Raw genomic sequence first — 15,186 nt, forward strand, 5'->3', positions numbered from 1 at the left:
GGAGCTGCAGGCTTGGGGCATTTGAGGGAAGTAGAAGTGTTTTGGGGCTTAATATTTCATATAGAGGAGAGTGAAAAGAAATAAAGCTAAAATACTACACAAGGGGAAAGTTGTGTAAGGTCTTGTCTGTCACATTTTATCCAAGCCAGCGGAGCACCGGGGATGCATATACTTAGTCTCTGGAAATGCTTATGATAGCTCGGAAGGGACAGATGAGTGACACGTGGTACATGATAGATGGACAGAAGATAGATGTGTATCTACACAGATGTGTATGATATCTGCAATGCATTGTGATTGTTCCTCTAACAAATATGGTATTATTGATTTTGATTTGGAAGGAAGCTACAAAAATTTTAGGCATGGTGGTGCATGCCTTTAATCCCAGCACTCGGGAGGCAGAGGTAGGAGGATTGGCATGAGTTCGAGGCCACCCTGAGAGTACATAGTGAATTCCACATCAGCCTGAGCTACAGCAAGACCCTACCTCAACCCCCCCCCAAAAAGATCTTCGTTTTATAAGGTATAGAAAATAACTTGATCCTTGGAGAATAAAAAACAATTGACTAGGCTTGGGGTAGTAACACTCAAGAGGCAGCGACAAGAGAATTACACGTTTGAAGCCAGCCCAGGCTACACAGTGAGTTCAAGGCCAGTGTGGAGCTATATAGTAAGACCTATCCTAAAAAAAAAAAAAAGATGGGCGCGGTGGCGCAGGCCTTTAATCCCAGCACTCAGGAGGCAGAGGTAGGAGGATCACCATGAGTTCAAGGCCACCCTGAGACTACATAGTGAATTCCAGGTCAGCCTGAGCTACAGTCAGCCCCTACATTGACCTAAATAAATAAATAAAGAAATAAGAAAGAAAAAATAACAGAAAGAGTGAACTGTCCAAGCAACCGTGCAGAAGCATTATTGCACAGCAGACCTATGGATGACAGGGCTAGTGAATTAAAATAGCAGGAAATAGCTAGGGGTGGTGGCCCATGCCTTTAATCCCAGCACTTGAGAGGCAGAGGCAGGGGCAGGAGGATCGCCGTGAATTCAATGCCACCCTGAGACTACATAGTGAATTCCAGGTCAGCCTGGGCTAAGGTGAGACTCTACCTCAAAAAAACAAACAAAAAAAAAAAGAAAGAAAGAAAGAAAAGAAAAGTAGGAAGTGAAAATGAACAGATAGTCGGGGGCCTAATTATGAATAGAATTGAGTGCAAATCTAAACTGTGGCACTTAGACTTTATTAACGGTTACTATAAAGAATTGTCAGAGAGGGCTGGAAGGATGGCTTAGCAGTTAAGGTGTCTGCCTGCAAGCCAAAGGACGCAGGTTCGATTCCCCCCGACCCACGTTAGCCAGATGCACAAGGGGGCACATACGTCTGGAGTTTGTTTGCAGTGGCTGGAGGCCCTGGCGCGCCCATTCTCTCTCTCCCCCTCTATCTGTCTTTCTCTCTGTGTCTGTCGCTCTCAAATAAATAAATAAATAATTTAAAAAAAAAAAAAAGAACTGTCAGTGTGACTTTGGGACGACTCAGAATGTATCATCGTGCTAGAAAGAAGTGACCGGAGTGCTCAGTACTGCAATATCTCTATCACACCTTCCAAGGCTCAGGATCTAATGCGGAAGAGGTGGCAGAAAGAATGTAAGAGCCAAAGGAAGGGTAGGACTCCTTACAACGTGCCCCCCCAGACACAAAATGGCCTGGATATCCATGACCTCAGTGTCTGACACTACTACACAAGACCATCACAATAGGAAGAAAAGATCATGACATCAAAATAAAAGAGAGACTGAGAGAGGGAGGGGATATGATGGAGAATGGAGTTTCAAAGGGGAAAGTGGGGGGGAAGGGAGGGCATTACCATGGGATACTTTTTATAAGCATGGAAGTTGTTAACAAAAATTTGAAAAAAAAAATAAGCCAAAGAAAAAAAAGAACTGTCCAAGATTTCCAAAGGTAACTTGGATTAATTTTCAGAAAGGCAATCTGGCACCACACTGATGGGCGGGGCTCGGGTGGCACCTATGAGTGGTAGGGAGACGGCCTAGCCTGCTGGCGGCATCGGTCAGTTGCGGCTGCACTAACGCTGCATAAAAGTGTTTCTCTGGGTTTCCTCAGCTACGGGCTCCGGTGTTGGCCATACTCTGCTGGGGAGGTTGGGTCCAGGCTGTGGGCTGTAGGGCGGCTTCTGGTCTGTTCCATGTGTCTTCACAGCAGTTCTGCAATGGGGTCCAGTGGATGAATGCTGTTCTCAGGGTTGATCTCTGTGCATAGGACTAAGCCAAATGGTGCCAAGGCGTGGACTAAGCCTCTGCCAGGCATCACTGCTAGTGCTGCTCTGCACTGAGCCGGGCACAGAGATAAATCCAAAGGCACAGTGGCAGAGAAGTGTGTCCTGCCTACTCCAGGGCACTGCAGGCAGAAGGAAGAAAAACTCGCAGCCTTCCACTAAAAATACTCATCACAGTAGCCGTCAGAAGAACTAGCGAGGGCAATCACAGTAGAAAAGGGGGTGTTAAAGGCTTTTGGTATGTTGGGGTCCATTACAAGTGAGGTCTTTATCTTGGGCATCGCACTACACATAATGCTGTCACACAACCCTGTGAGGCAGGAACTAACAACAGACAAGGCAGTTATGTAACTGAGCAAGATTAAAAGGCTACTAGAGGACTGGAGAGCTGGCTTAGCAGTTAAAGTGCTTGCCTGCAAAGCCAAAAGACCCAGGTTCAATTCCCCAGGACCCATATAAGCCAGATGCACAAGGTGGCACATGTGTCTGGAGTTCATTTGCAGTGGCTGGAGGCCCTGGCATGCCATTCTTTCTCTACCTGCCTCTCTTTCTCTCTCTCTTAAGTAAATTAATAAAAACTATTTTTTTAATTTTGTATTTCAAGATAGGGTCTCACTCTAGACCAGGCTGACTTGGAATTCACATTGTAGTTTCAGGGTGGCCTTGAACTTACAGCAATCCTCCTACCTCTGTTTCCTGAGTGCTGGGATGAAAGGCGTGCGCCACCATTGCCCAGCTTTAAAAACTAATTTTTAAACGTTTTTTTGTTCATTTTTATTTATTTATTTCAGAGTGACAGAGAGAGAAAGAGGCAGAGAGAGAGAGAGAGAGAGAGAATGGGCAAGCCAGGACCTCCAGCCACTGCAAAAGAACTCCAGACATGTGCACCTCCTTGTGCATCTGGCTAACATGGGTCCTGGGGAATCAAGCCTCAAACCGGGATCCTTAGGCTTCACAGGCAAGCGCTTAACCGCTACACCATCTCTCCAGCCCCAAAACTAATTTTTTTTTTTTTTTAAAAAAAAAACGGCTACTAGAGGGCTGGAGAGAAGGTGTAGAGGTTAAGTGCTTGCCTGTGAAGCCTAAGGACCCTGGTTTGAGACTCAATTCCCCAGGACCTACATTAGCCAGATGAATGGTTGGCACATGCATCTGGAGTTTGTTTGCAGTGGCTGGAGGCCCTGGTGCTTCCATTCTCTCCCCCTCCTCTGTCATTCTCAAATAAATAAATAAAAATAAACAGCCAAAAAAAAAAAAAAAAGGCTATGAGAGGGCTGAAGAGATGGCTCAGTGGTTAAATGCACTTGCTCACAAAGCTTGCTGGCAGTGTACGATTCCCCGGTGCCCATATAAAGCCAGGTGCACACAGTGACACAAGCATCTAGAGTATGTTTGCAGCAATTAGAGGCCCTGGTGTGCCCATAATCATTTCTCTCTCTCTCCCTCTCTCTCCTTACAAAACAAACAAATAAATAAGTAAAAATGTTTTTATTTTATTTTATTTTTTATATTTTATTTATTTATTTATTCATTTGTTAGAGAAAGAGGGAGCGAGCGAGAGAGAATGGGCACACCAGGGTTTCCAGCCACTGGTAACGAACTCCAGACATGAGCGCCCCCTTGTGCATCTGGCTAACATGGGTCCTGGGGAATCGAACCTGGGTTCTTTGGCTTTGCAGGCAAGTGCCTTAACCACTAAGCCATCCCTCCAGCCCATAAAAATGTTTTTAAAAGGCTACTCCAAGCACTTTGGAGACAGAGGTAGGGAGATTGCCATGAATTCAAGGTCAGCCTGGGAACAGAGTTCCAGGTCAGCCTGGGCTAGAGTGATACCCTACCTCAAAAAAACAAACTCTCTCTAATAAATAAGAATAAAAAATAGGGCTGGAGAGATGGCTTAGCAGTTAAGCGCTTCCCTGTGAAGCCTAAGGACCCCAGTTCAAGGCTTGATTCCCCAGAAGAACCCATATTAGCCAGATGCACAAGGGGGCGCGTGCATCTGGAGTTCATTGGCAGTGACTGGAAGCCCTGGTGTGCCTATTCTCTCTCTCTCTCTGCCTCTTTCACCCTCGATATCTCTCGTATAAATAAACAAACAAACAAACAAACAAAAAGAATAACAAATAAATTGGACTGGAGAGATGGGTTAGCTTCTAACACACTTGCCTATGAAGCCTAATGACCCAGGTTCTATTCCCCAGTACCCACATAAGTCAGATGCACATGGTGGCGAATGTGTCTGGAGTTTGTTTGCAGTGGCTAGAGGCCCTGGTGTGCCCATTCTCTCTGTCTAATAAAAATAAATAAAGCTGGGCATGGTGGTGCATGCCTTTAATCATAGCACTTGGGAGGCAGAGGTAGGAGGATCGCTGTGAGTTTGAGGCCACCCTGAGACTACATAGTGAATTCCAGGTCAGCCTGACCTAGAGTGAGAAACTACCTCGAAAAACCAAAACAAATAAATGAAGACTACTACATGGTGAAGTGTAGAACTGAACCCATGAACTGTAGCTCGACAGTCCCCATGTATGATCACAGTGGCCACCATCTCTCAAGTCTGCTGTCACAGAGTGGACCCAGTACACAGAGTCGCTGCAGTAGTCCGTGAGACTCGTAGGCTGGCCCTGAGGTACGTTACAGTGGATACAAGCTAGTTGGTAAACTTGTTTGCAAAAGTAATTCAAAAGTGGGATAAACCAGGAGAAGTCCTCTGGCTGACACCCAGGCACATTGTCACAGGGGATTTCACACTGGTTACAGTGGAAAGGAAGGCTATAGCGGTTGCTATCTTTTACTGCAGGAAGAGATTAGGAGTAATCACAGAGATAAAATCTCCAGACTGGGCAGCTGTTGGCATCACAGAAAGCTAGGGGATTAAGATCTGTCTACAGTGGAGGGAACAGTAAATGTAGAGGAAGCTATAGTGTCTGGAATGAAGAGAGAAGATTAGGTAAATTAATACTGGCTAGAAAGAAGAAGTGAGGCAGAATGTCCAAAGAAGAAAAGTATTGCTGCTGTTTTGTAGATATTTATTTATTCAAAAGAGAGAGAGTGAGAGAGAGAGAGAGAGAGAGAGAGAGAGAGAGAGAGAGGCGGATAGAGAGAATGGGCACACCAGGGCCTCTAGCCGCTACAAATGAATTCCAGATACATGCACCACCTTTTGCATCTTGCTTGCCACCTTGTGCATCTGGCTTACGTGGGTACTGGGGAATCGAACCTAGGTCCTCAGGCTTCACAGGCCAGCACCTTAACTCCTGGTCTCATTGATGGATTTTGAGGAAACTTAAGATGACCTCAAAGGTAGCTGCGAGGTGGAGACAGGCCCAGAAGCTCACAGACTCTCAGGTGTGGAACTTACTGAGGCCTAAGGTATCTGGATACACCAGTTGTTGTTAACCTGGGTTCAAGGATGAGTTTCGCAATTGAATGCAAAATTGTACATTTGTCAGGGTATACATTTGCATGTGCACACATACAAGGCACATGCATGGATGGATGTGATCATCTTTTTCAGCAGGCTGTAGAAAGGGACCTTGGTTGTAAAAACGTTCAGACCTGATCTGACAGCTTCTGCTTGGCAAAGCCTTAGTCCCCTGAGCTTGGGACTGGCTTGTTTTGCGGCTGAGCGGCACTCTCAGAGCGCCTCCTCCACACTGCTGGCACTGTGCTATTGCGACTGCCATCCTTGCTCCTGGCTGCACCCTCTGGAGAAGTACTGGGCTATCTAAGTCCCCCTTTATCTTTATAAACAGAAACTAGCTTCTTAGTACATTGAATTTCATTTTCCTGATAATTTGGTCATTAAAGAAAATTCTAGGGGCTGGAGAGATGGCTTAGTGGTTAAGGCACTTGCCTATGAAGCCAAAGGACCCAGGTTCGACTCCCCAGTACCCATGTAAGCCAGATGCACAAGGGGGGGGGAATGCATGCATCTGGAGTTCCTTTGCAGTGGCTAGAGGCCCTAGTGTGCCCATTATCTGTCGGTTGCCTCTCTCTCTCTCTAAATTGAATAAATTAAGCCAGGTGTGGTAGTGCATGCCTATAATCCCAGCACTCAGGAGGCAGAGGGAGGAGGATCATCGTGAGTTTGAGGCCACCCTGAGAATACAGAGTGAATTCCAGGTCAGCCTGGCAGTCTGGGCTAGAGTGAGACCCTAACTTGAAAAAACAAACAAAAAAAAAAAAAAAGAAAGAAAGAAAGAAAATTCTAGATGTTTCTGATAGTTTCAAAGATCCTCATGGAGTCATCAAATAGTCTCATATTTTGATATATTTATTATTATTTATTTATATATTGGTTTTTCGAGGTAGGGTCTCGCTCTAGCTTAGGCTGACCTGGAATTCACTATGTAGTCTCAGAGTGGTCTCGAACTCACCGCGATCCTCCTACCTCTGCCTCCCCAGTGCTGGGATTAAAGGCGTGTGCCACTAAACTCAGTTTATTCTTATTTTATTTTTTTGAGGTAAAGTTTCACTCTAGCCTAGGTTGACCTACAATTCACTCTGTAGCCCTAGGTTAGCTCCAAACTCACAGTGATCCTCCTATCTCTACCTCTCAAGGGCTGGGATTAAAGGCATGCTCCACCACACCCAGCATTCATACTTTCAAAAGTTTGTAAGTTTAGTTACCTGGACCTTAAAGGTAACAGATTCAATTACCTTCTCATTGCTGGGACAAAACAGCTGATGGAAGGAAAGTTGTTTATTTTCGCTTACAGCCTCCAGGGGAAGCTCCATGATGGCAGGAAGTATGGAATGAGCAGAGGCTGGATATCACATCTGCCGCAGCAGGTGGAAAACAACAGTAAGAGAGTGAGTTGAGCTCTGGCAAGGGGGAACTAAGCCTGTCCCACCCTCCAAATTGCCACCAGCTGGGGACCAAGTATTTGGAAGACATGAGTTTATGGGGGACAGATGATTCAAACCACTACAGTAATCCCATGGGCAAAGTTTCCATATTTGTTAAAATACTGGAGAAAATATTTAGAATTCTATCTGCTTCATTGTTTAACAAGTAATGCAAATGGTTAACTTCAAAGGGTTTGACTTTCAGGAAACAAAAATATAATAAAGAGGACGTGTGTGTGTGTGTGTGTGTGTGTGTGTGTGTGTGTGTGTGTGTTTGAGATAGGGTCTCACTGTAGAATAGGCTGGCCTGGAATTCACTATGTAGTCTCAGAGTGGCCTTGAACTCACAGTGATCCTCCTACCTCTGCCTCCTGAGTGCTGGCTGGGATTAAAGGTGTGCACCACCATGCCAGGCTTGTATTTTTTTAATATTACAAAATTTTGTTTAACAAAAGGTTTAATAAGAAAAAGTACATGAAGGCTGGAGCGATTGATTAGCGGTTAAGGTACTTGCCTGCAAAGCCTCAGGACCCATGTTTGACTCTCCAGATCCCATGTAAACCAGATGCACAAAGGTGAGGCAAGCACAAAGTCACACATGCCCATTAGGTGATGCAAGCATCTGGAATTTGATTGCACTGGCTGAGGCTCTGGCACACCAATTCTCTCTCTTGCTCTCTCTAAAAAAGAAGAAAATGTACATAATTCAGTTCTTATGCCATAGTAAGACAGGACCTACTAAGAGGAAACATGTATTTCTCTGCTTAACCACCATTATTTAAACTCATTTCAATGCATTTAATATACACTACATTTTCATAGTACCACTGTTTTAATACTGTCCTTTTGCCTCCTGCTAGCCATCCCCACACACTCACCCATCACAAGACTCGTAAAGGGATAACACCCCTGTCATGGTCCTTGAATATACGTGCTGTCATTTACTGTTTTTGTTTTGTGGTTTTTTGAGGTAGGATCTCACTCTAGTCCAGACTGACCTGGAATTCACTATGCAGTCTCAGGGTGGCCTCCAACTCTCAGTGATCCTCCTACCTCTACCTCCCAAGTGCTGGGATTAAAGGCGTGTGCCACCATACCAAGCTAAACTTTACCCATGCACCTGGCTCCTGTCATTTACTTTCCATGATAACTTACTGCTCATAAGCTTTTTCTAGTTCAGGAGAACAAGCTTTGCTCGTGGTGTCTACTCAATGGGCTCAGAGCTGTTTTGAGATGAAATCTGAAACTTCCCTCAAGCTTTCTTGGTAAGCTCAGCATTTTACCAGGACATGCATTTTGATTGTAATAACCACAGGACTTCAGGAAATGTAAAATAAAAGCTATTTATGAGGTAGGGAGATGGCTCAGCAGTTAAAAGCACTTGATCACAAGACTGACAACTGAAGCTTAGCTTCCCAGAGCCACGAAAAGCTGGGTGCAGTGGTATGTCTGTGTGTGTGTGTGGGGGTGATCCCAATGTGCCCTGGAACAGTTACTTTCTCGTTGTTGGGATGAAATACCTGATCGGAAACAAGTAAGGGAAGGAGAGAGTTAATTTGGGCGTGTACTTCCAGAGTATGGAGTGCATCGTGGCAGAGGAAGCACAGCAGAAGCAGGAAGCTGTTGTCACAGTGCTCGATCAGCAGGGAGGAAGTAGAGAGCGTGAGAGAGAGCAAGAGAGAACGGCAAGCAGGGCTGTACTGGAACCCTCGCGACCCACCTTCAGTGACACTCTTCCTCCAGGAAGCCTTCACCTCCTAAAAATTCCATAACTTTCCTAAAGAGTGGTTCTTTTCTGGGAGCAAGTGTTCAAACATGAGTCTATGAGGAAGGCATTATATTCAAACCATTACATCTCCCTGGCCTCTATAGATCCATGAACATCTCATGATGCATTCAATCCAACTTTAAAAGTCCTATGAGCCAGGCGTGGTAGGGAACACCTTTAATCCCAGCACTCAGGAGGCAGAGGTAGGAGGATCACCATGAGTTCGAGGCCACCCTGAGACTACATAGTGAATTCCAGGTCACCTGGGCTAGAGCAAGACTCTACCTTGAAAAACCAACAACAACAAAACCTCCTATGGCTAGGCCCAAACAGAGCTACTTATGGAAGAAAAAGGGTTTATTTTGGCTCATAGTTCCAGAGGGGAGGGTCCATCACAGAGGAGAAGGCATGGCAGGAGCAGGAAACTTGCATGACATTAGCGTATCCGTAGGGAGGAAGGAAAGACAGAGAGAGAGAAAACCAAGTAGGGCTGGGCTGGAACACCTCCAGGTCTGTCCCCAGTGACATACTTCCACCATCAAGGCCCCACCTCCTACAGGTTTCAGAACCTTCTCAAATAGCACCACTTTGCTGAGCACCAAGTATTCAAACACATGACCCTATGGAGCATTTTATATCCAAACCACCATGACATCTGACTTCTTACAAATGATACCACATAAAGCCTTTAGCTTTATGTACGTAGACCATGCCTCCTCTTCCTTTCCTTCTGCTCACATTCACTTTAACTTAGTTATCCTACTGAAGCACCTTTTCAGGTATCCACTGTCTATTTGCTGATCTAAGGGAAGAAACAAGTGTGCATTCATTGTTCAGTGACTATACACTGACGCCTACTGCACACAAAGCACACGAAGTCCCGAGTCACAGAACTTACACTTCAGTGACCAAATTAATGCAGGCCCTTACGTTTTATGTTGAAGTCAGCAAATAGGTTAAATGGAATTATAAATATGTATACATATATACATATATGTATACACACACACACACACACATATATATATAATATTTTATTTATTTACTTATTTGAGAGAGAGAGAATGGGTGCACCAGGGCCTTCAACCACTGCAAATGAATTCCAGATGTGTACATCCCCTTGTGCATCTGGCTTATGTGGGTCCTGGGGAATTGAACCTGGGTCCTTTGGCTTTGCAGGGAAGCACCTCAACTGCTAAGCTATCTCTCCAGCCAGGAATCACAAATATATTAATTAACATGATGCAGAAAAAGAAAGAAAAGGAAACAGAACAGATGGGAACAAGTAGAAAAAAAATAGTTCAATGTTAGATTTAATCTTAATTATATTGATAATGAAATCTAACTTGTTTAATCATCCAATTGAAAATCAAAGATTGTCAAATTGGAAAATAAGTGAAATAAGATCCAACCATATGTTGTTATTCAAACCTACTTTTGGGGTAAGGGATTTTGAAAACTGAAAAAAAAATATTTTATTTTATATGTTCTATATGTGTATGGAGCATAACTTGATGTTTTGTTTTGTTTTTTGAGGCAGGGTCTCTCTCTAGCCCAGGCTGATCAGGAATTCACTATGTTATCTCAGGGTGGCCCTCAAACTCATGGCGATCCTCCTATGCCTGTCTCCCAAGTGCTGGTATTAAAGGAATGTGCCACGATGCCCAGCTCTCTCTTGATATTTTAATAACTGACTGTTGCCTCCACAATGCATGACCCACAATCCCCATGGGGATAACCTGCATCCCCCATGAGGAGGGCCCCTTCAAAAGAGGGGCAGAAATGAGGGAAACGATGGTACCAACATGTGTTGTTTACATGCTAACTATGTCCATAACTAATAAAAATAAATAAAAAAAAAAACACTTAACAGAGCTGGAGAGATGGCTTAGAGGTTAAGGTGCTTGCTTGCAAAGCCAAAGGACCTTGGTTTGGCTCCCCAGAACCCATGTAAGCCAGATACACATGGTGGCACATGCATCTGGAGTTCATTTGCAGAAGCTGGAGGCCCTAATGTGCTTATTCTCTCTCTCTCCCTGTGTTTTACTCACTCTCAAATAAATAAATAGATAAATCATAAAATATTTAGAAACACTTAAAAGGATATAAATATGCCTGTTCTCATGCTGATGAGAGAATTTAAGATCTACTCTTTTAATTTGGCAATTTATACATATATAATGCATTTTTATCATATTTAAGATCTATTCTTTTTTAAAGATTTTTATTAGAGACAGAGACAGAGAATGAGAGGGAGAGGGAGGGGGAGAAGGAGAGAGAAAGAGAATGGGCACGCCAGGGCCTCTAGCCACTGCAAACAAATTCCAGATGCATGTGCCACCTTGTGCAGCTGGCTTACTAGGAGGCAGAGGTAGGAGGATCACTGTGAGTTTGAGGCCACCCTGAGACTACATAGGTCAGCATGGGCTAGAGTGAGACACTACCTCAAAAAAACAAAAATTAAAAAAAAAATAGATATCATGCATCAACTATCCCTGAAATGTCAATATACGTTCTTTGATTTTCCAAGGTAGGGTCTTGCTCTGGCTCAGACTGACCTGGAACTCACTATGTAGTATCAGGCTGGCCTCGAATTTACAGCAATCCTCCTACCTCTGTCTACTGAGTGCAGGGATTAAAGGCATGTGGCACCACACCAGTCTCAATAAACATTCTTAATAAATAACAGAACAAGTATAAAGAAAGTCAGTAAGGCTATGGAATACTTGATCGTTGCTATCCATCACTTTGATCAAATTGACATTTATAGAGTTCTCCACCCAGCAGCAGAGGGGGCATACTCTTCTCAAGTGCACGTGGGCATTTACTAAGATCGATCACCTTCTGAGCCATGAATCAAAGTCTCAAAATATTTAAGGGCATTGAAATCATATAAATCATGTTCACGGACAACATGCAGTCACATTAGAAACAAATCACAGAAAGTAGTATGGAAAATCCCTGAATATTCAAAAATCAGTTGAAAAAATTCTAAATAGCCCAGGAATAACAAAGTAAAAAACAAAAAGGAAATTATAAAGTAATTGTAACTGAGTTAAAGTGAAAAATCAAAGGCTAAAAAGATGCCTCAGTCATTAAAGAGCTTGCCATGCAAGCATGAGGGCCTGAGTTTGGATCCTCAGCACACAGGTAAAAACCGTGCTGGGGCAGTAGAGACGGGAGGATCTCTGGGGGCGGTAGAGACGGGAGGACCTCTGGGGAGGGTAGAGACGGGAGGATCTCTGGGGGGGTAGAGACAGGAGGACCTCTGGGGGGGTAGGGACGGGAGGACCTCTGGGGGGGTAGAGACGGGAGGATCTCTGGGGAGGTAGAGACGGGAGGATCTCTGGGGCAGTAGAGACAGGAGATCTCTGGGGGTGGTAGAGACGGGAGGATCTCTGGGGGGGTAGAGACGGGAGGATCTCTGGGGCGGTAGAGGCGGAAGATCTCGGGGGGGGTAGAGACGGGAGGATCTCTGGGGCGGTAGAGGCGGGAGGACCTCTGGGGAGGTAGAGACGGGAGGACCTCTGGGGGGGGTAGAGACGGGAGGATCTCTGGGGGGGGTAGAGACGGGAGGATCTCTGGGGGGGTAGAGACGGGAGGATCTCTGGGGCGGTAGAGGCGGAAGATCTCGGGGGGGGGTAGAGACGGGAGGATCTCTGGGGCGGTAGAGGCGGGAGGACCTCTGGGGAGGTAGAGACGGGAGGACCTCTGGGGGGGTAGAGACGGGAGGATCTCTGGGGGGGTAGAGACGGGAGGATCTCTGGGGGGGTAGAGACGGGAGGATCTCTGGGGCGGTAGAGGCGGGAGGACCTCTGGGGGGGTAGAGACGGGAGGATCTCTGGGGGGGTAGAGACGGAAGATCTCTGGGGGGGTAGAGACGGGAGGATCTCTGGGGCGGTAGAGATGGGAGGATCTCTGGGGGGGTAGAGACGGAAGATCTCTGGGGGGGTAGAGACGGGAGGATCTCTGGGGCGGTAGAGATGGGAGGATCTCTGGGGCGGTAGAGATGGGAGGATCTCTGGGGCGGTAGAGATGGAAGATCTCTGGGGGGGTAGAGGCGGGAGGATCTCTGGGGCGGTAGAGGCAGGAGGATCTCTGGGGAGGTAGAGGCGGGAGGATCTCTGGGGCAGTAGAGACGGGAGATCTCTGGGGTTGCTGGTTATCTAGTCTAGCAAAACCAGCTCCAGTTTCAGTGAGAGGCTATGTCTCAGAAAATAAGGTGGAGAGGGGGCTGGAGAGATGGCTCTGCAGTTAAGGTGCTTGCTTGCCTGCAAAACCTAACAGCCTGGGTTTGATTCCCCAGTACCCACATAAAGCCAGAGGCACAAAGTAACACATATATCTAGAGTTTGTTTTCAATAGCTGTAGGCCCTGGTGCACCCCATTCTCTCTCTGTCTCTTTCTGCTTACAAATCAATCAATAACTAAATTTTAAAAATAAGGTGGAACACAATTGTAGAAGACACTCACTATCAACTCTGGCCTCCATGCCTCCATGCATATGTGCACACATACACCCACACACATACACACATGTACATAGGCAAAACAATGAGAATCCAACAAATGGAACATGCAGCTAAAGCAGTATTTGGAGAGAACTTCATAACATTAAATACGTATGTTAGATAAGAAGCATGGGGCTGGAGAGATGGCTTAGCAGTTAAGGGCTTGCTTGTGAAGCCTAAGGACCCCGGTTCAAGGCTCGATTCCCCAGGACCCACGTTAGCCAGATGCACAAGGGGGCACATGCATCTGGAGTTCGTCTGCAGTGGCTAGAAGCCCTGGCACGCCCATTCTCTCTCTCTCTCTCTCTCTCTCTCTCTCTCTCTTTCTCTCTCTGTGCCTCTTTCTCTCTCTCTGTCTGTCACTCTCAAATAAATAAATAAAAATTAAAAAAAAAAAAAGAAGCATGGTTTGAGGTGACCTCAGCTTTTACCTTAAGGAACTGGGAGTTTGGCAAATTCTAAATAAGCAGAAGAAAGGAAATAGAGGCCAGAGTAGAAATCAATGAAACAGAACATAAAAATCAGTGGAGAAACATCAATGAAACCAGAAAAGTGTTTACCAAAGAGGAAGGGAGAGAAAGAGAGAGAGAGAGATTATTTGTAACAGTAATGAGAGATGACATTATTACAAATTCCATAGACTTATGTAAAAGAATAATATAGGATGCTAGAAATATTTTCACTTAACAACTTAGATGAAATAGATAAATTCCTTTAAAGGCATAACTACCAAAGTTCACTGAAGAAGAAAATTCAAACTCAAGTTTTTTTTTTTTTGTTTTTTTTTGAGGTAGGGTCTCATTCTAGCCCAGGCTCACCTAGAATTCACTATGGAGTCTCAGGCTTGCCTCAAAGTCACAGCAATCCTCGTACCTCTGCTTCCTGAGTTCTGGGATTAAAGGCATGTGCCACCATGCCCATCAAGTATTTCTTTATAATTGTTAAATAAATTATATACCTAGTTAACTTTCCCTAAGTGAAAACTCCAGATGATTTCACTTGGAAATTCTATGAGATTTTTAATGAACAAGTAAAATGAATTCAATTTAAACTTTTTCAGAAAAGAGAAGAGGAAGGAATCTTGCCTATCTCATGCATGAAGACAGCATTGGTGTTACACCAGAACTAGGCAAAGCACTGTTAGAAAACCACAGACCAGCCAGGCATGGTGGTGCACACCTTTAGTCCCAGCACTCGGGAGGCAGCGGTAGGAGGATTGCTGTGAGTTCGAGGCCACCCTGAGACTACATAATGAAACCCAGGTCAGCTTGGGCTAGAGTGAAACCTTACCTCAAAAAAAAAAAAAAATGTACATGGATCTAATAGTTCTTAACAAAATGTTCACCAATCAAAACCAAGAATGGTGTCATGACCAACATAGCATCCTAGGAATTTGGGTTTAGTTTACATTTGAAAGTCAGTGTAACTCACCATGTTAATGAACTATAATAAATTAATACATAAATAAAAGAAAAGCCTGTATGCAGGAAGTATTGACAAAGCTCAACATCCATTCTGTATAAAAACTCTCTTATGCCAGGCGTGGTGGCACACACTTTTAATCCCAGCACTCGAGAGGCAGAGGTAGGAGGATCACCATAAGTTTGAGGTCACCCTGAGACTACATAGTGAGTTCCAGGTCAGCCTGGGCTAGAGCGAAACCCTACTTCAAAAAACAAAACAAAACAACAACAAAATCTTTCACAAAATAATAGAAGAGACTTTCCTCAGTATAATAAAGAGTATTTGGTGGTGGGGGGGGAAA

The 15,186-nt window shown here is 44.8% G+C and overlaps 1 protein-coding gene across 1 annotated transcript in view; it reads right to left on the reverse strand.

Annotated features, from left to right (window-relative positions):
• Nucleotides 1–15,186, reverse strand: part of LOC123461533 (basic proline-rich protein-like) — a 43,048-nt gene that overhangs the window by 22,374 nt on the left and 5,488 nt on the right. Inside the window, exon 4 of the mRNA XM_045152229.1 lies at nt 12,069–12,828. Within this exon, the coding sequence (XP_045008164.1) occupies nt 12,069–12,828 (760 nt within the window). The remainder of the gene's footprint in view (nt 1–12,068; nt 12,829–15,186) is intronic.

The sequence above is a fragment of the Jaculus jaculus genome, chromosome 6, assembly GCF_020740685.1.
Source record: "Jaculus jaculus isolate mJacJac1 chromosome 6, mJacJac1.mat.Y.cur, whole genome shotgun sequence".
Taxonomy (NCBI): domain Eukaryota; kingdom Metazoa; phylum Chordata; class Mammalia; order Rodentia; family Dipodidae; genus Jaculus; species Jaculus jaculus.